This window comes from Erpetoichthys calabaricus, chromosome 4, assembly GCF_900747795.2.
Source record: "Erpetoichthys calabaricus chromosome 4, fErpCal1.3, whole genome shotgun sequence".
Taxonomy (NCBI): domain Eukaryota; kingdom Metazoa; phylum Chordata; class Cladistia; order Polypteriformes; family Polypteridae; genus Erpetoichthys; species Erpetoichthys calabaricus.
The window spans coordinates 300631964-300656002 of record NC_041397.2 but is presented as its reverse complement, the minus strand read 5'-3'; the positions used below and the strand labels follow the sequence as shown (position 1 = coordinate 300656002).

Here is a 24039-nt window from a genome sequence, read left to right as displayed (position 1 = left end):
TGCCAACCATAGCAACTGAACAAGTTGCAGACAGGCAGCAAACACTCGTTTCCTCGTTACATTTGGGTTATTTTCATCAAGAGAATCGGAGAAAAGAAAGTATAATTACTTATAAAGTTACAACAAAGTACCGTAAGAAGGTAGTAAAAATATATTTTTATTATGAAATTTGAAAATGAACTAAATACCGGACATTCGGGTGTCCCTGAAAGGTCAGTATGAGACAGAGGACACAATGATCAAATATGGGACATGTCCCGTATATAAGGGACATCTGGCAACCCTACTATGGCCTACTGGCACACCCCTTCTATTCACGTCATAAGGCAACAAGCTCTTAACACTGTGAAACATGACTAGGTATGCTAGACTGGTGTGACCACAAGGGGGCACCATTGAACTCCTTAAACCCCAGCCACAATAGTACTTTTCACATTCTGGGGTGTAAATAAAATGTTTTATTATAAACTAGGGACTTGCCCACCCCACAACCCTCACCCCTGGGGGGACTCTTCACGCTAGCCACTTTGTGTCTCTGCTGCTCACATTGTGGGGGTCAGCAGCTGTCTTGCTGTGTGGTGTGATCTGCAGGTCGCTCTGTGCGTCGATCGTTTAAAAGCCTGCACAGCAGTCATCCTTTTGTCTCACTGCCTCGTCTCGTGGGACGTTAAAGTGTCTCCGAGAAATTGTTTGTAAGTAGGGCGTGACGTGCAAGAAGTCTTTCCTAGATGATCATGTCTCGAACCAAGATTTTTTTTTTATATAATAGATAAGGGGTGGCACGGTGGCACAGTGGGTAGCGCTGCTGCCTCGCAGTTGGGACACCTGGGGACCTGGGTTCGCTTCCCGGGTCCTCCCTGCGTGGAGTTTGCATGTTCTCCCCGTGTCTGCGTGGGTTTCCTCCGGGCGCTCCGGTTTCCTCCCACAGTCCAAAGACATACAGGTTAGGTGGATTGGCGATTCTAAATTGGCCCTAGTGGGTGCTTGGTGTGTCCTGCGGTGGGTTGGCACCCTGCTCGGGATTGTTTCCTGCCTTGTGCCCTGTGTTGGCTGGGTTTGGCTCCAGCAGACCCCAGTGACCCTGCCTTCGGATTCAGCGGGTTGGACAATGGATGGATAATAGATAAGTCACCAAAGGTGCAATAATAACCAATCAAAATGAGGGTCTCTCTTTTGCTGCCTCTCCAATGTGAGGCTTCTTTTCAAGCTGTGGTGCCACGGGGTGTCTTCTTGGAAACACTTCCGTGTCATGCGGAAAGCAGGGTGGCCTGCCCGCCAACAGCATCCTGTACTGGCACCCAAGGATCCCAACAGTGGTTGCACTTGACTCCCAGTTCCCAAGCACCCCTGCAGGCGATGCTACCAGAGGGCCATATGGGGGATGGAGGCGTTTCCAGCCTTCGGATTCTGCTGGTCCATCCATCCATTACTCTGGCTGGGCACAAAGTTGCTTTTTTGTCCAACTCTTCGTCTTCCCAGCCGGGGTGCCCATTCCCCTTCTCGGATATCCACACACATTTCAAATGAGGTGACTATATGCCTTCTACACTCTCTGCTTCCTAAATGTCTCTTCTGAACACATACCATGACAGTTAGCCTCCTCCACACACACACTTTAATTATTAAGTCAAAAATAAAATAAAATAAAGAAAACAATGGGAAAGATTAAAGTCTTTTATTTTCTCTCAAAAATGTGATTTAAGTTACAGTACATTCTAATGACTGTGCAGCAATGATATCCAACCATGTGAGTAAACCTCAACCAATCCCCCCAAAAAGACTGTTAAGTTCATTTTCTAAAAACGTATCTAATGTTTTTCCTTTTCTTATTAATATGGATATGCATAACAAGGTGATAATGATCTCTATCATTCATTCATAGAAATGACTTTTATTTTTTTACAGTTTTATGGCACCATAGTTTCTTTGGAGAAGCAGGAGAATAAAACTGTCAGGCTTTCCCCGTAAATGAATGCAAGACTGAGAAAGAAGAAAACAAAACAAAGCCACTAAGCCAAGGGACACCCAGCCATTGAGCTGCTAGAGCTGTCATGGCCTTGTCCGTCCTGCCTTATCCAAAACACAATATGGTAAAAGATCCATTTTTGCCAGAAAGAAACCAAATACAGAAAGCCCAAATGTTCATATTTGACATAAACCTTTAAATGCAGCAATTGGCTCGGCAGCAATGAGCCGTGTAGGCAAAAGATGTGACAGCGGGGTCAAATTCCCCAACTCTGTACGCATATCACAAAATGATCAAACCTTCTCTGTTACAAATGATCCTGTCACATATTTTCAAGGCAGTATTGAATTAAAACAAAAAAAATATATATGTATATACACAAACAAAAGACCCACAGTAAAAAATCACAGAGAGAAAGAGAGACAACAGGCCGACTTGGAGCCCTGTCAGCATCGCACACCCCACTTGTAAAACTTAATGCACTAATTCACAGAGATGTGCTGACGTTAGGCCGCCTTTCACCATGAAATAGCTGGAGTCCAAAAAAAAAAAAAGGAAAAAATAGAAATGAGAATGCGGGTCGTCCCGTGTGTAACCGCACTGTTCGCCACGGCACTGTTGGGCAGCAGAGCCCTGGAAACAGCCAGGCACCCCTCAGAGACGGGCAGCTAACCAAGAAGCACAAAGAATGTTAATTCAGGATTTGATTAACATCAATGATGCCAGCATCTCTGGGGGAAGAGACCAAAAAAATAAATAAAAATTAAAAACGGCCTTTCTGTTTACAAAAGTCATAGATAGGCATGCTTTCCAAAGTGTGCCGGCACCAATACCTGAAGTGACCTTTTCACACTCTAAACACCCTTGGACATTATTAACTCAGCAGATGTCACTGTCTCCAATGCAAAGGACCAGTAATGACAAGTCAAATCATTGGCTACTTCTGCTCTAAACAAACATTTGTATATGTACATTCAAAAAAAAGAAAAAATACCCCCACAATAACAAATAATCACAGGTCTCTTGCAGACTGGCTCTGTCTTGAAAACTCAACCGCTTCCCTCAAAGGGTATCCTCCACATCAAGGAAGCGAGGGAAAGGCCAACAGACTCGCAGTGCTGTCTGACCATTCAAGGCTCCCTCCACCTGCCTTATCCAGAGGCTCGCTTTATGAAAACCGTAACGGGATGCTATAAGATAGCCGGGCCCAGTCCGACTCATTGAAGGTGCTCTGGGGTGTACTCTGGTCGACGGGTCTGAACGATGCGCGGCCTGACTTTGCGCTGGCCGTCCTCTTCTCCGCCTGAGCTTTCGGGGTCACTTTCACAGACGTGCACCACTACGCTGGGTGTGGTTGGGGTCCCTGCGTGTAGCTCATATTTCTCTCCTATACAAAGAAAAAAAACAAAAAAAACAAAAGGTATTGGTCAGCTCTAGTGCTTTAGATGACTGACTCTCTGTGGGACTGGAAAATGAAATAAAGAAAATGTCTAGATAGATAGATAGATAGATGTGAAAGGCACTATATAATAGAAAGATGGATGTGAAAGCCACTATATAATAGACAGATAGATGTGAAAGGCACAATATAATAGATAGATAGATAGATAGATAGATAGATAGAAAGGCACCATATAATAGATAAGATAGATAGATGGATGTGAAAGGCACTATATAATAGAAGGACGTGAAAGGCACTCTATAATAGATAGATGGATGTGAAAGGCACTATATAATAGAAGGACGTGAAAGGCACTCTATAATAGATAGATGGATGTGAAAGGCACTATATGATAGATAGACAGATATATGTGAAAGGCACAATATAATAGATAGATAGATAGAAAGGCACTATATAATACATAGATAGACAGAAAGGAAAGGCACCATATAATAGACAGACAGAAAGGAAAGGCACCATATAATAGATAGATAGATAGATGTGAAAGGCACTATATAATAGATAGATAGATGTGAAAGGCACTATATAATAGATAGATAGACAGATGTGAAAGGCACTATATAATAGATAGATAGACAGAAAGGAAAGGCACCATATAATAGACAGACAGAAAGGAAAGGCACCATATAATAGATAGATAGATGTGAAAGGCACTATATAATAGATAGATAGACAGAAAGGAAAGGCACCATATAATAGATAGACAGATAGATAGATAGAAAGGCACTATATAATAGATAGATAGATGTGAAAGGCACTATATAATAGATAGATAGATAGATGTGAAAGGCACTATATAATAGATAGACAGATGTGAAAGGCACTATATAATAGATAGAAAGGCACCATATAATAGATAGACAGAAAGGAAAGGCACCATATAATAGATAGATAGAAGTGAAAGGCACCATATAATTAATAGACAGATAGATAGATAGAAAGGAAAGGCACTATATAATAGATAGATAGATGTGAAAGGCACTATATAATAGATAGAAAGGCACCATATAATAGATAGATGTGAAAGGCACTATATAATAGATAGATAGATATGAAAGGCACTATATAATTAATAGATAGCTAGATATGAATGGCTCTATCAGTGGAAAATTGAAGCCAATGTAGTTTCTCCAGGACTAACACAGAGCACCTCATGCAGCAGCCTCTGGAAGGGCCTTGCAGTTATTATTAGAAGCACCATCAACATCAAGAAAGAGATCACTTGAAATTCAGCCCCATGTTATTGAAGACCAAGGCTGACCCAAGTTTTGTATTTTTATTACAAATTTTACAGTTTATCCTGGGCAGCACGATGGCGCAGTGGTGGCGCTGCTGCCTCGCAATAAGGAGACGTGGGTTTGCTTCCCAGGTCCTACCTGCGTGGAGTTTGCATGTTCTCCCCGTGTCTGCGTGGGTTTCCTCCCACAGTCCAAAGACATGCAGGTTAGGTGCACTGGCGATCCTAAATTGTCCCCAGTGTGTGTGTGTGTGTGTGCCCTACGGTGGGCTGGCACCCTGCCCGTGCTGGCTGGGATTGGCTCCAGCAGACCCATGTGACCCTGTGTTAGGATATAGCGGGTTGGAAAATGACTGACTGACTCACAATTTATCCTCCACGCACTTGCTTTTTATAATGCCCCCACCATAGCCCACCCCCTTCCTCTTGTACACTTATTAATGAATTTAGTAGTACTGCAGTGTTGTGCCGTGTTAGCCATTATGGATGTAGTGAGAAATCAAGTAAAAATTACTGCTTTTATTGGCTAACTACAAAGATTACAATAGGAAAGCTTTTGAGGTAACTCAGGCCCCTTCTTCAGGCAAGATGTAATACAGAGCATAAAACCAAACAAATACATAAAACATTTTACTATTGCTGTCACCAGATGAGGACTGCAACATTAATTCAGATTTCATCCTTCTGCCCAGTTAACATAAGCAGTTCTTACCTGGACCCAGCTTGGAGATGGCACAGAGGAGATCGTAGTTGATCACCGGAGTGGCATCTTGGGCTTGCTCCCAACCTACAGGAGGTGAGGCTGGAGGAGAGATTAAGAACTGCTTCTCTGGCTTGGGGGGCTCCAAACGAGGACTCCCAATGTGAAGAGACTGTAAAGCAAAACAGAGCGTTAGAAGACTAACAAGGTAATACCCACCCAATATTAAAGAGGGGAGCTTAGCTGCCACTGTCACTGTTACTCCTCAAGATAACTGATCAAAAGTCCTTTTATAGCAGGGGTCGCCAACTCCGGTCCTGGAGGACCACCGTGGCTGCAGGTTTTCATTCTAACCCTTTTCTTAATGAGTGACCTGTTTTTGCTGCTAATTAACTTCTTTTTAATTCATTTTAATTGACTTGTTCTTGAAGACTCAGACCCCTTGATTGTTTCTTTTTCCTTAATTAGTAGCCAAACAATAATGAGATACAAAATGAGCCAAAACAACTGGTGTCCATCATACAATATCTAAAAATAAAGATGAAGGTCTCAGGAATGTTGATCTGTTCAGGTCCCCAAATCATTTTAACAGGGGGCTCTTAGAAAGAGAAAATCAACAATTTCAGAAATGTCTGCTAATGCACCAAAAGAGCAGCAACAAGCCACAAAAGTAAAGAACGGGTTTAATTAACGACAAGAATTGGCACCTCATTAAGCAACTGGTTGGTGTGAAATTAGTTGGAGTTTGAGGACTTAGTTCAGGGGTGTCGAACTCCGGTCCTGGTGGGCCGCAGTGTCTGCAGGTTTTCATTCTAACCCTTTTCCTAATCAGTGACCAGGATTCACTGCTAAATAACTTCTTTTCCCCTCATTTTAAGGATTCAGACCTCTGAATTGACTAGTTTCTTTATTAAATGACAGCCAAACAGAAATGAGATGTGAAACGAGCCAAAAGATGGCGAGCTAAACAGAAACGTCAAACTCCAACCAATTTCACTCCAACCAGTTTCTTACTGAGAAGCCAATAGTTGCTGTTCATTAAACTCGTTATTTAATTCCACAGCTTGTTGCTGCTCTCATTCTGCCACAGCAGACATTTCCAAAACTGTTGATTTTTCTGTTTTTTCTAAGAACATGGTCAAAAAGGTTTGGTGACCTGTGAGATCAACCTTACAGAGACCTTCACCTTTCTTTATTTTCAGATATTGTGTGATGGGCACAGGTGAGCTGGTTATGTGGAGGCTTGTTTCGTGTCTCATTATTGTTTGGCTACTAATTAAGGAAAAAGAGACAACTAAGGGGCCTGAGTCAAGTTAATTAAAACTCAAGAAAAAGAATTTAATTAGCAACCAAAAATGGTTATTAATAAAGAAGTTGGTCAGAATGAAAACCTGCAGCCACTGTGGCCCTCCAGGACTGGAGTTTGACTCCCGTGACTTAGGTGGTCTTCTGCTGGCTCCCTCACTTCACGTTTCATTTCTGTTTGGAGTGGCATTTAAGGAAAGAAATGAAGCAATTCAGAGGAACAAATCTTAAAACAAGTCAATTAAAATGAATTCACAAGAAGTTAATTAGCAGCACAAACGGGGCACTCATTCAGAAAAGGGTTAGAATGAAAACCTGCAGCCACGGTGGTCTTCCAGGACCGGACTTGGCGACCCCTGGTCTACAGCAGCTTAACCTGCCTACCGTCTCATTCCTTGACTGCTGGAGAATAAATTTAGTTTTCTTGCTGGTGAAATTAGTTATTAAGCTTATGAGTATTTATTATATTAAATGTATCAAATCACTACTAGAAATGAACCGTATCAATTACAAAATGATGGCAAACCACATTTAAAACCTATCAAGTGATCATTACCAACAGGTTGGTTGTGTTGGCAGATGGGAATATTTCAAATGTTTTGATTATGTTATTATCTGAATTCTTCACCCCGATGGAGGAATATAATAGTCAAGTTGAACTTGTTTCACCCCAAATATATCCTGGAACGTATTTGGCAATTTTCAGCTAACACATAACTTAAAGTCATGGCATTTTGCATCATAACGAGACAGATTGTAAAGTTAAAAAAAAATAAAAACAACTTGAGTCACAACATCCCACTGTCCACAATGTAAAAAAACACAGACAAAATTATTGTCATTCAAATTTGATCAGAAAATTACTAAGACCCGAACAGCCAGTTAAAAACCTGTTTATTAATTGCAAGGTTGCAGAGTAATGGAATATCTTTTGGAAGCATCACACACAATGCAGGATTAGTCCAGAGCAGGTGACGCTCGCCTCATACAGGGCATGCTTACATATCCATAAATTTACTAAATCCTCTTAATCCACTCTTAGTGGTATAAAGAGTCGGAGCCTTTCTCCATTTTATACAGACACCTTGTGACTTCATGTCTATTTCTGTTGCTAATATGCAAAATGAAGTACAAGTGGTTTGTGTGAAGGACACAAAAACACCTTGCAGAGATGAATTTTAACCATCCTATTCAAATCCTGCTTTTTCCAATCACATGCTAACAGCGAGGGGGAGGAGGCTATATGGGGAACACTGGTGGCAAACCAGAAATCAACCAACTGGAACGCCCACCCACATGGCCACACTGTGTTTATAGGTGCAGTGGGTATAGAAAATAATCCCCCCTTCAAAATATTCCCATTTTGTTTGCTTTACAGACTTAAATGAAAACACACAAACCAATATTTCTTCCCAGCTTTACTTACTCAATGCAACCTGTAACATCCAAGTGAAAGATATCACAGCTACAGTACAGAAGAATGTTAAACAATAAAAAACAAGACCTACGGAGGTTAATAAAGAATGCCCCCCCCCCCCAATGTAATTTTGTTGAACCATCTTTTGCTCTAATGACAGCCTTGAGTCTGTTGGGATACTTCTCTATCAGCTTTGCATATCTAGATTGAGTTCCCACTCTTCTTTACAGAACTGTTCAAGTTCGGTCAAATTGGATGGTGAGTGTTGGTGGACTGTAATCTTCAAATCTTTCCACAGATTTTCACTGGGATTTATGTCTGGGCTCTGACTGGGCCACACCAGGACATTCACTTTTTTTCTCCTTCAGCCACCGTGTGGTCAATTTTGCTGTGTGTTTCCGGTCGTTGTCGTGTTTAAAGGTGAACATTCTGCCCATCTTCAACTTTCTGACAATACTTTTTGATGATATTCTGCCCCATCCATTTTTCCTTCTACCCTAACGACAGCCCCAGGCCCTGCAGGAGAGAAATAGCCCCAAAACAGGATGCTGCTATCTCCATGCTTTACTGTAGGTATGGTGTGCTGTATTGGTGGACCGTTTGGTATTGAGGCCAAATAGTTTGATTTTGGTCTCCTCTGACCATAAGACCTTTTTCCACTTGGCTTCAGAATCTTCAAGGTGCATTCTGGCAAAGCTCAAACCAGCCTTAATGTGGCCTTTCTTGAGAAGTGGCTTTTTCCTTGAGACCCTCCCGAACAAGCCAGAATTGGTGGAGCGCTTGTGAAACTGTTGTCACATGCACACTAAAACCTCTCTTTGCCATCAAATCCTGTAACTCCTTCAGAGTGGCCATTGGCCTCTTGGTAGCCTCTCTTACCAGTTTCCTCCTTGCTCTTCCATCCAGTTTGTAGGGGCGGCCGGATCCAGGGACGGTCCTAGTAGTCCCAAACACTTGCCACTTCTTTATTATGGACTTTACTGAGCTCCTTGAGATTGATGAACCCTTTTGAGATTTTTTGGTATCCATCTCCTGCCTTACGTCTGTCCACAACTCTATCCCTGAGATCTTTTGACAGTGGCTTGCCACCCATAGTCAGTTGTTTGCTGTCAGTTGCACTAATGCTCCAGGAACAGCTTCACTAATCACACTGATTACAATTTATCACAGCCAGTAACCATGGTCTGCAATGGAAATGGTGGTCACTTACACCTGATTGAGTCTAGGAGGGGGGTGATCCTAAATCCCATTAAAAATCTGTGGAAAGATTTGAAGATCGCAGTCCACAAACAGCTCACCATCCACTTTGACCGAACTTGAACAGTTCTGTAAAGAAGAGTGGATGGTAAATATCGCTCAATCTAGATATGCAAAGCTGATAGACAAGTATCCCAACAGACTCAAGGCCGTCATTAAAGCAAAAGATGGTTCAACAAAATACTGACATTGGAGGTGATCCTTTATTAATCTCAGTATGTCTTGTTTTTGATTTTTATAATTCTTCTGAACTCTAGCTGTGATATCTTTCACTTGGATGTTATAGATTGCATTGAGTAAGTAAAGCTGGAAAAAAATGGTTTGTGTGTGTTTTCTTTTAAGGCTGTAAAGCAAAAAAAATGGGAATATTTCAAAGGGGGGGCGTGATTCTTTTCTCTACCCACTGTATATCTTTATTGCAACAATAATTGTGATAGGAATATGCCAGAAAGCCTAAAAGGAGTTATTGAATGATGTGACAGAACAATATAAGTTATACCCTTCAGGCAAATATGAAAATCACATAAAGCTTAAAAAATCTTTTGTATAAAAAAAAATACCCTGGTATGATCGTTATGCCATCTTTTTAGCAAATCATAAAATAAAAACAGAATTATTGCAATTGCATTAGGTAATTGTGGATGAGATGAAAATAATAAAGCCACTTCTCAAGAAAGGCCACATTAAGGCTCGTTTGAGCTTTGTCAGAATGCACCTTGAAGATTCTGATGCCAAGTGGAAAAAGGTCTTATGGTCAGGTGAGACCATATTTGGCCTCAATACCAAACGGTCCACCAATGCAGCTCACCATCCACAACACACCATACCTAAAAGTAAAGCATGGAGATGGCAGCATCCTGTCGTGGGGGTGTTTCTCTGCCGCAGGGCCTGGGGCTCTCGTTAGGGTAGAAGGAAAAATGGATGGGACAAAATACTGTCAAATTCTTGAGGAAAACCTGCTACCTTCTGCCAGAAAGTTGAAGATGGGCAGAACTTTCACCTTTCAACACGACAACGACCCGAAGCACACAGCAAAACTGACCACACAGTGGCTGAAAGAGAAAAAAAGTGAATGTCCTGGTGTGGCCCAGTCAGAACCCAGACCTAAATCCCATTGAAAATCATTGGAAAGATTTGAAGATCGCAGTCCACCAACGCTCACCATCCAATTTGTCTGAACTTGAACAGTTCTGTAAAGAAGAGTGGGTGGCAAATTTCAATCTAGATATGCAAAGCTGATAGAGAAGTATCCCAACAAGACAAGACAAGGGTCCAGATGGAGTATCGCCACGACTGCTGAAGGTCTGTGCATCGGAGCTAGGGGGTCCTCTACAGTGCATCTTCAACCTGAGCCTGGAACAGGGGAGAGTCCTGAGGCTTTGGAAAACATCTTGCATCATCCCAGTCCCAAAGGTATCATGTCCTAGTGAGCTGAATGACTTCCGGCCTGTTGCTCTGACATCACATGTGATGAAGACCATGGAGAAGCTGCTGCTTCACCACCTTAGGCCACAGGTTCAACACGCCCTTGACCCTCTGCAGTTTGCACATCAGGAGAAGGTGGGAGCGGAGGATGCCATCATCTATATGCTACACCGATCCCTCTCTGACTTGGACAGAGGCAGTGGTGCTGTAAGAATTATGTTTCTAGACTTCTCTAGCGCCTTCAACACAATCCAACCTCTGCTCCTTAGGGACAAGCTGACAGAGATGGAATTAGGATTCATACCTGGTGGCATGGATCGTGGACTATCTTAAAGACAGACCTCAGTATGTGCGTCTTGGGAACTGCAGGTCTGACATTGTGGTCAGCAACACAGGAGCACCGCAGGGGACTGTACTTTCTCCTGTCCTGTTCAGCCTATATACATCGGACTTCCAATACAACTCTGAGTCCTGCCATGTGCAAAAGTTCGCTGATGACACTGCTATTGTGGGCTGCATCAGGAATGGGCTGGAGGATGAGTATAGGGATCTAATCAATGACTTTGTTAAATGGTGCGACTCAAACCACCTACAACTGAACACCAGCAAAACCAAGGAGTTGGTGGTGGATTTTAGGAGGCCTAAACCCCTCATAGACCCCGTGATCATCAAAGGTGACTGTGTGCAGATGGTGCAGACCTATAAATATCTTGGAGTGCAGCTGGATGATAAATTAGACTGGACTGCCAATACTGATGCGCTGTGCAAGAAAGGACAGAGCCGACTATACTTCCTTCGAAGGCTGGCGTCCTTCAACATCTGCAATAAGATGCTGCAGATGTTCTATCAGACAGTTGTGGCAAGCGCCCTCTTCTACGCAGTGGTGTGCTGGGGAGGCAGCATTAAGAGGAAAGACGCCTTACGCCTGGACAAACTGGTGAGGAAGGCAGGCTCTATTGTTGGCATGGAGCTGGACAGTTTTAACATCTGTGGCAGAGTGACGGGCGCTGAGCAGACTCCTGTCAATCATGGAGGATCCACTGCATCCACTAAATAGTATCATCTCCAGACAGAAGAGCAGCTTCAGTGACAGACTGCTGTCACTGTCCTGCTCCACAGACAGATTGAGGAGATTGTTCCTCCCACAAACTATGCGACTCTTCAATTCCACCGGGGGGGGGGGTTGTGGTGGTTTGGGTGTGGGTAAACATTAACATTTAACATTATACAAAGTTATTGTCTGTTTTTCACCTGCATTATTATCTTTCTTTAATTTAATATTATTTATTGTATCAGTATGCTGCTGCTGGAGAATGTGAATTTCCCATTGGGATTAATAAAGTATCTATCTATCTATCTATCTATCTATCTATCTATCTATCTATCTATCTAAGACTCAAGGCTGTCATTAAAGCAAAAGGTGGGTTCAAAAAAATACTGACATTGGGGTGGGGGGGTGATCCTTCATTAATCTCAGTACGTCTTGTTTTTGATTTTTTTTTTCATTTTTCTGAACTGTAGCTGTGATATCTTTCACTTGGATGTTAGAGGTTGCATTGAGTAAGTAAAGCTGGGAAGAAATATTTTTTGTGTGTGTTTTCCTTTAAGGCTGTAAACAAAAAAAAAAGGAAATATTTCAAAGGGGTTATGGTATGGTAGGTCAATTCATAAGTGGGGCTAAACCTGTGCTTCGACAATCCCACCTGCAGTATTAATAAATGTATATTATGTAAAATAATCAAACCAGAGGGAAGCCTTCTGAGGCTGTATACTATAGACAGCAAGAAGTAACGGAAGTGGATTAAGATCCTTTAAAACAGAGCTTAAGATGGCTGAATTCTTCATTAATGAGACACTGATGCTTTATTATTCCAGCATTTTACGCTTCCAGACACTTCTCCACATTCAAAAGTAGTGGCACTCACCTGAGCAAAATAGAGACGCAACTCCTTGCCATTGAAGGTGCTTTTGTGCAGCCTCACACGGGCCTCAGCAGCTGCCACAGAGTCGGTGAAGTTGATGCGGATACGGCGGAAACTCTTAAAGAACTGGAATGTGGCGTCACGGTCAAAAGAGCGGAACAGGGCCTCAAAACTTGCCTGTGCAAATATAAAAAAAAAAAAAAAAAAAAATGGGTTAAAGGAAATGACCAATGTTTAACTTGAGAGGAAATAAGATTCATAACTGGATTCCAAGTAATGCCCTCCCCTCTCCGCTCTATTTTTGCCAATGGAATTATCGAGTTGCTGCCAAGACGTTATCAGAGCGACAAACTTGTTCCGCATTTAACTCAAAGGAATGCGACGCTCGTTAGTCGGAAGTATTTTAGGAATATGAAACAAATGCCTCAATCAGAGCAGAGAGGAAGCATTATGCTTAGAAGAAAAAGCACTTCTAAGAAGGAGACTAATGGATGCAGGAAGGATGGTCTAAAGTGAATAAATGAACAGTTTTAAAGTACTTTGGGCTAATGGATATAGCATAGAGCTAAGGATTGTGACGTTAATAGTTTTGGGAAATGTTGCGACACAACGGATGGATGAGTCAGGGATAAGTACATTCAGACGTTTCACTCGATTGTTCCAAATGTATATATGTCATTAAGCAGATTGATGTGGAATAATCCAGAACATAAAGCTATAGGAGGTACATAGACATTTAATGTTTTTACACAGTACCTTTCTGTAAGTAAAATTATCTCAACTTTCTCCATAAGCCAAGTACAGAACTGTATTTACATAATTTACACTCAGAACTTAAGAGACTTAGGCAAATCAGAAGTCAGGAAAGGAACTGAATCCTTGGCACTTATTGTCCAATGTCCTAGGACACCTGAGGTGATATTACATCTCTACTCTAATAAACAAATTTAATCAAAACAAAAGGTACACTACCACTTCTGGTAAACTGAAATAGACCAAAAGTTGTTAGAAATCTATGTTTTGCACCTAATACTTGTATGCAAAATTTGATTGACCTAATACTCAAGTTGTTATCGTGTTTACATACACACAGGCAGGCACGCAGACATAATTCCAAAAATTGTATTTTTGGACTCGGGGAGGTCTAAAACATCGGGATTCATCAAAATCCAGAAATGGAATTTTGGGAGGATTCCAATACTTTCCCTACTACAAGGTCAGGGAGGTCTAAAATGTTGAGATTCATGAAAATCTCGACATCGAATATTTGGATGATTATAATACTTTCCCTTACAGAGTAATGGGAAGTGTGGAAGAGAGGTGAAGAAGAGAGTGCAGGCAGAGTGGAATGGGTGGAGAAGAGTGTCAGGAGTGATTTGTGACAGACGGGTATCAGCAAGAGTGAAAGGGAAGGTCTACAGGACGGTAGTGAGACCAGCTATGTTATATGTGCTTGAGACGGTGGCACGGACCAGAAAGCAGGAGACAGAGCTGGAGGAGGCAGAGTTAAAGATGCTAAGATTTGCATTGAGTGTGATGAGGATGGACAGGATTAGAAATGAGGACATTAGAGGGTCAAGTTGCAAGGTTGGGAGACAAAGTCAGAGAAGCAAGATTGCGTTGGTTTGGACATGTGCAGAGGAGAGATGCTGGGTATATTGGGAGAAGGATGCTAAGGATAGAGCTGCTAGGGGAAAGAAAAAGAGGAAGGCCTAAGAGAAAGTTTATGGATGTGGTCAGAGAGGACATGCAGGTGATGGGTGTCACAGAGCAAGATGATGAGGACAGGAAGATATGGAAGAAGATGGTCCGCTGTGGCAACCCCTAACGGGAGCAGCTGAAAGAAGAAGACGACGACAATACTTTCCCTATACTTTGTATACGAGGAAGAAAAAAAAACCCACACCAGAATAAAGCAGCTTGTGGGTTTCTCTCATTTCTGCACCATTCTAGTGCTGCAAGCTGTTCTCTGCTACTTTGCCTGAATCCTTCTGGCTCCCCATTCTGATACACCTCTGCCCATCTTTGCTCACATTTCATTTTCCCCTCTTGCTCAAACACAAACGAAGCATTCAGTTTTCGAGTCAACACCATTGACAATTGCTACACCTAAACACGAATATAGCCCTGCACATTCTAGCCGTGAAGGGCCAGAACACCTGCCAGCTTCCACATCAACAAATTAGGTTTTTTTAAAAGTTAAAATTTGGATTTAACCAAAATTCTCTTTTAGTTATATAGTTCATCCAAGTTCTTGGAAACAAATGTCTTTGTGTGGATTGCTTCAGAGCATTCAAAAAAGCAAAAACTGAAAATTAAAAAAATACAAAAGTGTTTATTGTAGTGCACCTCAAGTGAAAAGCAGGCTGACTGACAACTTTAAATTAGAAAAGACTGAGTATGCCCAGTGGTCCTGCTATAGGCTCTAATTCTCATGACCCCAAAAGCTGAAACAGGAAGAGATTTATGGATGTATGGATGTATGGATTGTTTTAATACATCACAGACTAGTGCTTCACCCATCACTCTTTTGGATCTCATAACACCTCAATCTAAATTAATGAGCAGCTATCAGCTATCCATCATGAGCCTGTTTGTTCCAACTGAAAGGCTGTAGGGCACCAGAGTGGATCCAGCCCTAAAAGGCAGTCAGTCGCAGGGACATGATCATGTGTAGGATGTGAAAAGAAAACCAAAAGAACATGCAACAAGCCACACACATCTGAAGAGGAACTGCAAACCTTACAAATACACTAACTGGGTTAGGGTTTAAAGCCAGTCTCTTATATAACCAAATAGCTCTCTTTGACATTTAGAAAGATGATCATGTACAATCATGCATTTTAATTCTTGTAGTTGTTGACAATACTATTCAGTTTTCTTAACCAGTTAGGAACAAAGAACAAGGCAGCTAACTTGGCCCCATTTTCACCCAAGTGTGTGTTCCTCCTTAAAGAAAAAAATTCAGGAAGAATCTCCTCCTTCCCAAACTGACAACAAACTTTACAAACCTTCTGCTTGGTTTTCCCATGAAAGTAAAATATCGACTAACAGAAATTTATGACACAGTAACACAATAAGACAATATGATTGGAAACGTGTGAATATCCATTTCATGTAGTAGGTTCTCAATTAGGAAGTTGCTTTAAGAAGTAGTAGTAGTAATAGTGTCACATGTGCACAGTGCAGTGTTAAAGTTAATGACAAAAGACTGAACAGATCCTTGGGTAACACCACAAAACACTTGTTGATAAATTACATTCAAAGATGGTCAGTTTATAAAATATCGAATCTTGTTGACTACTGAACATTCTGACGCTTATCTTGTAACCATACTCTATAGCTCCACAAACTTTGTAGTCACTCCCTAAATTTGAATTTCTAACAAATAATACCTGAATGTGGCACTACTGGATCTAGAAGAGACAAACTTCAGTGCTGTATTTCTCCAAAGAGGGAATTTGAGCAGTTCCTCATAATACATGCGGCTATGGTGAGATACAGATTTTAGAATTCCAAAGCAAAGAGGACAAAACTAAAAATTTGGGGGAACAAATAAAAAAATATACAGTGAAGAGAAAACTCAAATTCGACACCTTGAAAAGCTATGGTTTAGTTTTATGTAGATGATCAAGCAGAAAAATAAATTCAACACCTTGAACAGCTATGGTTTAGTTTTATGAAGAGGATCAAGCAGAAAAATAAATTCAACACCTTGAACAGCTATGGTTTAGTTTTATGAAGAGGATCAAGCAGAATGTCAAGAAATACCTATGGAACTGCAAAAGTAGTGCTGAAGCTCATAATAAGGAGACCAGAGTTCACATTCCAGTAAGGGGTGTGCAATATTAGCAAAAAATTATCTCAATATTTTCTGGGACTTTGACGATAACGACAATTAAGACGATATTTTGCATCCTTTAAAAAAGTGTTTGTAAAAGTCTTATTGATCTAGCTTGGTCTTGATAATAGGTTATTAATTGCAACTTACTAATGAGATTAATGGAAACAACGGTTACGTAAAACAGGTCTTATTTATTTTCTTAAAACTGAAGTAAAATAACGCAAAAACATTAAAATCACCAGCCAAAAGTATTACTGAGATCAAACAGTGCAAGTATGAGTAAGCCATTTCAAAGTGGGCTACAGGATTTACACCACAGACCAACAAAGCTATCATAATGACAGCATTCTTAAAAGACACTTACTCTTAATGTAAACAAGATATGAATACAAAGTGAATGAATAAAATACTAACCATAACTGAATTACAGGGCATGGACATTACAGTCTGGATAAACATAAACTGCTCTCCTGTAAGGTGAATTTTGCAGCTTCCAAGCAAGAACAAAAATCTAACATACTGTACTATAGTGTAAAATTCCAGTTATGTCAAATACTGCACAGGAAACAAAAACTATAACATTTGTAAACAAGTTCTGTCATATATTGCACAAAGATACAAAAAAAAAAAACACACCTATAACATTTTTAAACAAACTACTAACTTCAATTTAAGTCCAATATTGAACAAAGATATCAGAAAAAAAATAAAACGATTGTAAAAATTCTACTGCTGAAACTTCCAAGATGTGTGACAGAAACGCCTGTCTGTCCACAGCATCTGGCTCCAGAGCAGTGCGTTACAACAAATATTACATTTCCTCTGGTGCTGAAAGCCCTCTCAGAAGGGCAGCTCGAGGCAGGGGGATGCACAGGTACTTTTTTTGCAAGTTCCCCCAGTTTCTGTAAATGTATTTCTTGTGTTTTCCAGCACTCAAGTGGATTTACATTACTGTCCACCTCAGGTATCATCAAATAATGTATGATCTCTTTTTCAATGGCAGTGTGCAGAGACCTGCCTAATCTAAATTCCTGTGTTTTGCTGCTAAAAGGCTTTTATTTTTCTTTTTGCTCCCTCCCTTGTGTCATCGCAGTGGGGTGAAGAGGCTGGGATCTGTAGGAGTGTTTTAAGTAATAAAAGAAAAAAAAATGTGCTATGGAATCGAAGACCCAGCCGACAGCCAAAACACCGACCACGTCAAGATGGCATGAAAAATAAAATGAGCCCAATAAGCAAAAGCTTCTTCTGTAAATAAAAATATTCTGCTTGAACAAATTACGTAATTTGTTTGCAGGTTGTAAAACAAGTCAGTTTTCAAGCTGTCTTTTAAGGTAAACGATTTCTGACATAGTTTGCAGATTGCTGACTTTTAATCAAACTACCTCTCCACGCCAGTGAGGATGATCCACATCTTGCAATTAAATCTAACAACATAGATTGAGAGTCTGTTTTATCCCCTGGCGCTGTCTGCCCACTCATTATAGGCACCATGTATGCCTATGTGCTCGCTTTGTATATGGGCAGTAGTCTATCCTGTTAGGTTACACGAGACAGTGAATGCATAGATTCTCAAAGCATGTTTCTGATTGTTTTTTTTTTTTTTGCAAAGTGAGTAACATACTCGATAATTTCATCTTGCACATTGTTAAAACAATAATTAAGATATAATCGCAGAGGATGCACATCGCACATTCCTATGTCCCAGTTGCTCCCCGTGTGGAGTTTTCATGCTTTCTCCATGTGGGTTTCCTCCCACAGTCCAAAGGCATGTAGGTGAGGTGGACTGGCAGGACCTGTTCTCACATGCAATAGAAAAGCTTTGTAACTGCCATTACTTTCTAAATGTATTTATTTATTTTTGTTTTTGAAGTTACTAAGTCTTTCCTGATGTTATAAGGTAGTGGTGATGACCAAAAATGTCTTAATACCAATCACAGCATAATGGAAGAATCTAGTTATGTGCACAATATTTTACATACTACAAGACAAAAACTTAGCAACTTGAGGAAAGACCGCCTACCAATAAAAACATTGGATTACGATCACGTGATTTAAATTGCGATTTAGGTGTTGTTGATTCATGAAAAAAAAAAAAAAACAATATTGTGCACGTAAGGTTCAGGGAAAATGAAATCTAGAGATCGTTAATTATTGGGGTGACATTATTTTCTCAATTTGTAGAAAACTTGAAAGTTGTGACATACAAGGTTTTTCCATAGATGGTGAATGTTGCTTGCAGGGGTAGACTCCAGCTGTCCTGTGACCCTGCTCTGAATATACAGTTTAGAAAATGGATGGACGGACAGACAGACCTAGAACTCTTAAAAATGGTCGCCACTACATAGCACAGGGATCTCCAACACGTCGCTCGCAACCCCTTTCCAAGTAGCTCACCAAAGGGTTAATGAATCGTACATAAATTTGAAAACTTTATTAGTCAAATCAGGGGTGGGCGATCTTTTAAAAAAAAAAAAATCATATCATGATCCTTTTAACACAAAATCACAATCTGAACTGCAATCTATCTTTTCAATGTGGCATATACTTAAGAGAATATCCAGACTCAAACTCATCAAGGCCTAAGTAACACTTAAATATCAAAGTTGAATTCAATTGTTCTCTCGTTCGCTAGCTAAGCGGAATTAAGGAACATGCCCCGAAGCTGGCAAGTGGGTGAGGAAGGCCCCTCCCCTCAGCCCGCTGTGTGTTTCTCGGATTCGCGCAAATAAATTGGTACCCCAACTGAACTATGATACATAGCGAAATGAGAGAAGTCGCGAAATCAACCGGAATATTCAAGCAAATTCTAGAAAAAAACCCAATCTAAATCCGTTAAATAGTTCTCTTGTGAAAAGCGGACAGACAGACATTGGATGTTACATATTATATATTAGTTAAAGTCTCAACAGCATTTCTGGAGCTTAGCAGAGCCAGATAACTATAAGAATCTTCACCAAGCACCTCTGAAAATGTCTGCTTTGTTTGGGTCTCCATACCTCTGTGAGTCTGACATGAATGTCATGAAATCAAAGTTCAGAACAAGACTGACGGATGAACATTTAAATGACTCTGGAAGAGTGAACCGAAGGGGCTCCACTCCATCAGACACCTGTCTCTCTTGTTGAGCCATCTGACTAACTAAAAAACACATCACACATGCAACTGGACCTGTGAATAAAGTGACACAGTGACATGTGACAAAATGACAAATGAAAAAGTCAGATCTGTGTATTTGGAATTCCATTGTTTTGTTTTGACAGCATTCAGGTTTTAATTCAATAGTGTGAGATACACTAGAAAATGCATACAGATGTACAAAATGCACTTGCAGGTGAACTAAATGTGAGTTGTGGGCACCAACATTTTGTAAATGTTCAGTCAAAACAAGCTTATTCAGTTTGTTTGGTTTGAAATAAGCTATGAGAGTAAATGTTAGAAAACATGAGTAGCTCTCGGCCATTTTCATTTTGTAAAAGTAGCTCTCTGGGAAAAAAAGGTTGGAGACCCCTGATATAGCAACTAACATTATTTGTGGGATGTGTGCCTGATGATACAACTTCCAACAGCCATACCATATGTAGCCCAGGAAGAAAACGTAATCATGCAACAGAGAAACATCTGTGAAGGTGATAAAAGCAAACGATCAAATGCAATCCCTTCATCACAACTGTGCCCCATCGGCAGATTATGACACTACTATTTCCAAAAAAGCAAATATTGAGACATTTTGATGTTGCAATTCAGTTGCATAATCCAACATTTCTAGTTATTTATGCACAAATGTGAGTGTGACACAGACCCAACACAACATGCACATCTTTATTTCCAGTTACTCAATTACATCTGCTTCCTTTCCAACACAGGATGAAATCCAATACTGCCAGTAACTTATAAAGTTGTAAATTACAGTCCCACTGCCAGAACCCATGATATTTCTATTTACCCTGCAAAGATATCCAAGTTCTTCTTACCTTGGCCTTCTTTCTATTCAAAAATGTTCTGCGTCTTCTATTTGGTGAAAGTGATTCCCTTGGTATGTCCATAACAGTAAAAACACTGATCCATTTTTTTTACCACCAAATTATTTATAACGCTTACGGTTGAAGAAGCCAGTGCCCATTCCGGAAGCAGTGTGTCACGGTCAACAGTAAGGCTTTGTGTACACCTTGTATAAACCAACGTCTTTGTGCCCCTACTAGTGATGTTCCCTTTGCTCTGCCGTTAATCAGCATTCCTATGGATCCATCAGCTGAATCCTCAGACTGTCCTACACGGTGTAAAGGTCAGCCCTGACACAGACAGATGTAGGACACAGGTTCAAAGCACACATGGCTTTTATTTTCTTTTATTCCCCTTGTGGAAACGTCTTCCCAGTTCCTGCAAGTACAACAACACAGTCCCAACCCCAAAACACAATTTTTTCTCTTCTCTTTCTTTCTCCTCCAGCACTCCTCCTGGCAAGCTGCGTCTCCCTCCTCCTGAATTAGTGGCTGCTGGTTCCCTTTATAAGCCGCCCAGAAGTGCTTCAGGTGGTTGATTGCTCGTTTCCGGCTGCACTTCCGGGTGTGGCGGAAGAACCGCCCACACAGGCTCAGGAGCCACTGCAGCAACCCCTGGTGGCATCCCCGGACCACAACAGGGCCTAAGAGAACTCCATCTCCCATGGGGCCCTGCGGATATCCGAGGCACCACTGCCATTTGGGGGTTGGGGGGGCTGTCATCTAGCGTCCCGGGGGAGGTATTGTACAGCCCATGCCTTTTCCCCAAGGCAATATGCAGAAGAGACGTCCCGGTCGGGCATGGGCCCTAGACATCCGCCACAGCTGCCAAAGTGAAATCTGTCAGAATTTGGTACAAGGCAGTACCCAAACTCCAGTATGGTCTCTTTGTAGGAGACATTTTCATGTTCTCCTTGTGTTTGTGCAGAATGAGAATCGGGTCCATGGAATGACATGTGGACACATACCTCAAAACACAGAACTAATTTAGAGTCTACTTGTTAAACCAAGCGGCAAGGCTTTTAAAGAAGGCACAAAACCAACATAAGCATAGGAAGAATGTGCAAACTCCACTCAGTGAGATTTAAACCCAGGCCAGTCACCTGGTCACTCAAACTTCAGCACCTCCCTGGTTAAACACCTCCTTCCCCTCGCCAAAAACTCCAGCTGGTTTAGGCTGGCAAAGCCACATGCCACATCTTAAAACTTCTTGCTCCTTATGTGTTCTTGGCAACAGTGAGTACATCTTCACGCATGAAAGAAAGCTCCACAGATTTTTAACACAAATATAACATTTTTGTTCAGCACAGTAAAGGATTTTCAATGAAATGCCAAATAAAGACAGAGAACACAGTGAAGCTCTTAATGTTAAAATATAGCAAAACTATTTACATTTAACTGTTTTTCTGTATTTTTGGCATACTTTCCTCGACAACAACAGTCACCTTATGCTGTTCAGAAGGAATGGGTTAAATTTTGTTCCCAGAAAAGGAGGACATTACTTCTTCATCAACAACAACCACAGTTGCACATAAAATGAAAATAAAAACCATACATTGTTGTGTGCCAGGGGTCTATTATGGTAGATTTGCCCATGTTTCCTATTCCTATCCCTCTATGGCAAGAGGGACGTTCAAAAAAGTTTCCGCACTTTTATATTTTCATTGGAAACGGTCAAGGCGGGAGGGGAGGAGTAGTAATTGGTCGTGTCATGTGACTGGGAAAGTTGCATCGCAAAGGAAGGTGACGATGTAGAAAAGTATTTTTGAAATTCTTAATAAATAGAGTTGAAAAAAAGGTGGGGAACTTTTTGAACGTTCCTCGTATTTTCGTTCACATGAAAATGTTCCCAATGTCTTCGCTACAACCTTGCTTACACCCCAGCAAATCAGTTATGATCTGTTAGCACATGGTCGACAGTGACCATCATTTTCAAAAAATACAATACCACTCATTCAATGTCTATGAATATCTTTTTTTATTACAGGGTTGAAGGAGACGGAGCCTGTACTGCTATCATCTAACACGAGGGAGGAAGCAAACTTTGCCGAGGGTGCCAGTCTATCACAAGGCTCACTGACACATACTGTATAATAACCACAGTCTACCACAGCAGGCTAATTTTGCAATGTCAATGAATGTATTTTTTTCCAGTATAAACTGCGCAAACACAAGGAGAACACGGAAATGCCTCATAGAAAGTGACCATACCGGGGTTTGAATTAGGACAAACAGAGCTATGAGGCACGAACAGGAATGACACACTTGGCCACTGTGACACTCCTATCTAAAAGCCAGCTATTTCAAAATTCTACCTTGTATTTCACTAGGCATTTCATTTTCTGAACCCTCTTTATCCCACACAGGGTTGCCTGCAGCATCAGACGAGACAGTTAAGAATCACCATTGGTAAGGATGGCCGCTTTATAAAACGAACATTATGCCCATAAGAGCTTCCACTGACTAATACCAGCATTTTGAAGAATCATGTTTTCAAACCTCTTCCTTTCTTTGCACATCTTAAAATTTCCCAATTTCACCCCAACTAGTGGGCCCTTACCAAACTCACCAGATGGCTACATGCCCAATAACTACTCAAAGGGAACAGGCCAGGCATCAATACTCCAATTGTCAATGAATCACATGGTGTCACTGTGCCCAGCATTACACTTTCTCCGAGGCTGAAGGGTTATTATTATGGATCACTGGCTAAAACTGTCGGCTTTGAAACACAAATTCAGCAATGAGAGATCTGAATTAGGAATGTATACAACTGACCACCAATCAATTAACTCACGGTAGGAATTTAAACTGATCGATTAGATACTTCATTTTAAATTTACCCAATAAGTAACATTCAATGCAATATTTACACCAGTTTCACTCAGAGGCCTCCATGCAAATATTATTATTATCATTTGATGACAAAAGGAGCTGGCCATTGTTAAGAATGGCGCTACATAGGTGCCCGACCCGACACAGACTGTACACAGGCAATACACAGTGCCAAGCACAGCACACAAAGCAAAACACTCTTTCTCTTCCTCCACAACTCCTCCCTGGCAATCTCGTCCTCCTCTTCCCGATTCTGGCCGCTGGCTCCCTTTATTGGGTACCCGGAAGTGCTCCAGGTGCTTGATTGCTGACATCCGGCTACACTTCCGGGTGTGGCAAAACCAATGCAGCACCCCCTTGCGGCACCTGTGGAACCCAACAGGGCTGCACAGAACTCCAACCCCCATGAAGTCCTGGGGGAGTCAGAGGCACCGCTGCGAAATCTAAAATCAAGGGGGAGATACTGGGTTTCCCACCTTTGCACCCCGGTATATATGGTGCAGGTGCGTCCGTCACACCATGTATACCCACTGACTGTTTGTGGTCCATGTTGCCAAAAGATCTGCCAAATCCAAATGCATTTTTTTTTTTTTAAATTGGACTAAACCTCCTATTTTTGATATCGATTGCAAACTTGTGCATTCATATATTATGCACCCACTGCAACAGCT

The 24039-nt window shown here is 41.2% G+C and overlaps 1 protein-coding gene across 2 annotated transcripts in view; it reads right to left on the bottom strand.

The window, feature by feature from the left end:
- Window positions 1–1814: 1814 nt before the first annotated feature.
- Window positions 1815–24039, bottom strand: part of LOC114641983 (calcipressin-1) — a 119627-nt gene continuing 97402 nt past the window's right edge. For both annotated transcript variants that reach the window (XM_028790987.2, XM_028790988.2), the window contains exons 2-4: window positions 12695–12868; window positions 5378–5537; window positions 1815–3353 (exon numbers count right to left, since the gene is read on the bottom strand). In XM_028790987.2, coding sequence (XP_028646820.1) covers window positions 3184–3353; window positions 5378–5537; window positions 12695–12868 — 504 coding nt within the window. In that variant the 3' untranslated portion in view covers window positions 1815–3183. The remainder of the gene's footprint in view (window positions 3354–5377; window positions 5538–12694; window positions 12869–24039) is intronic.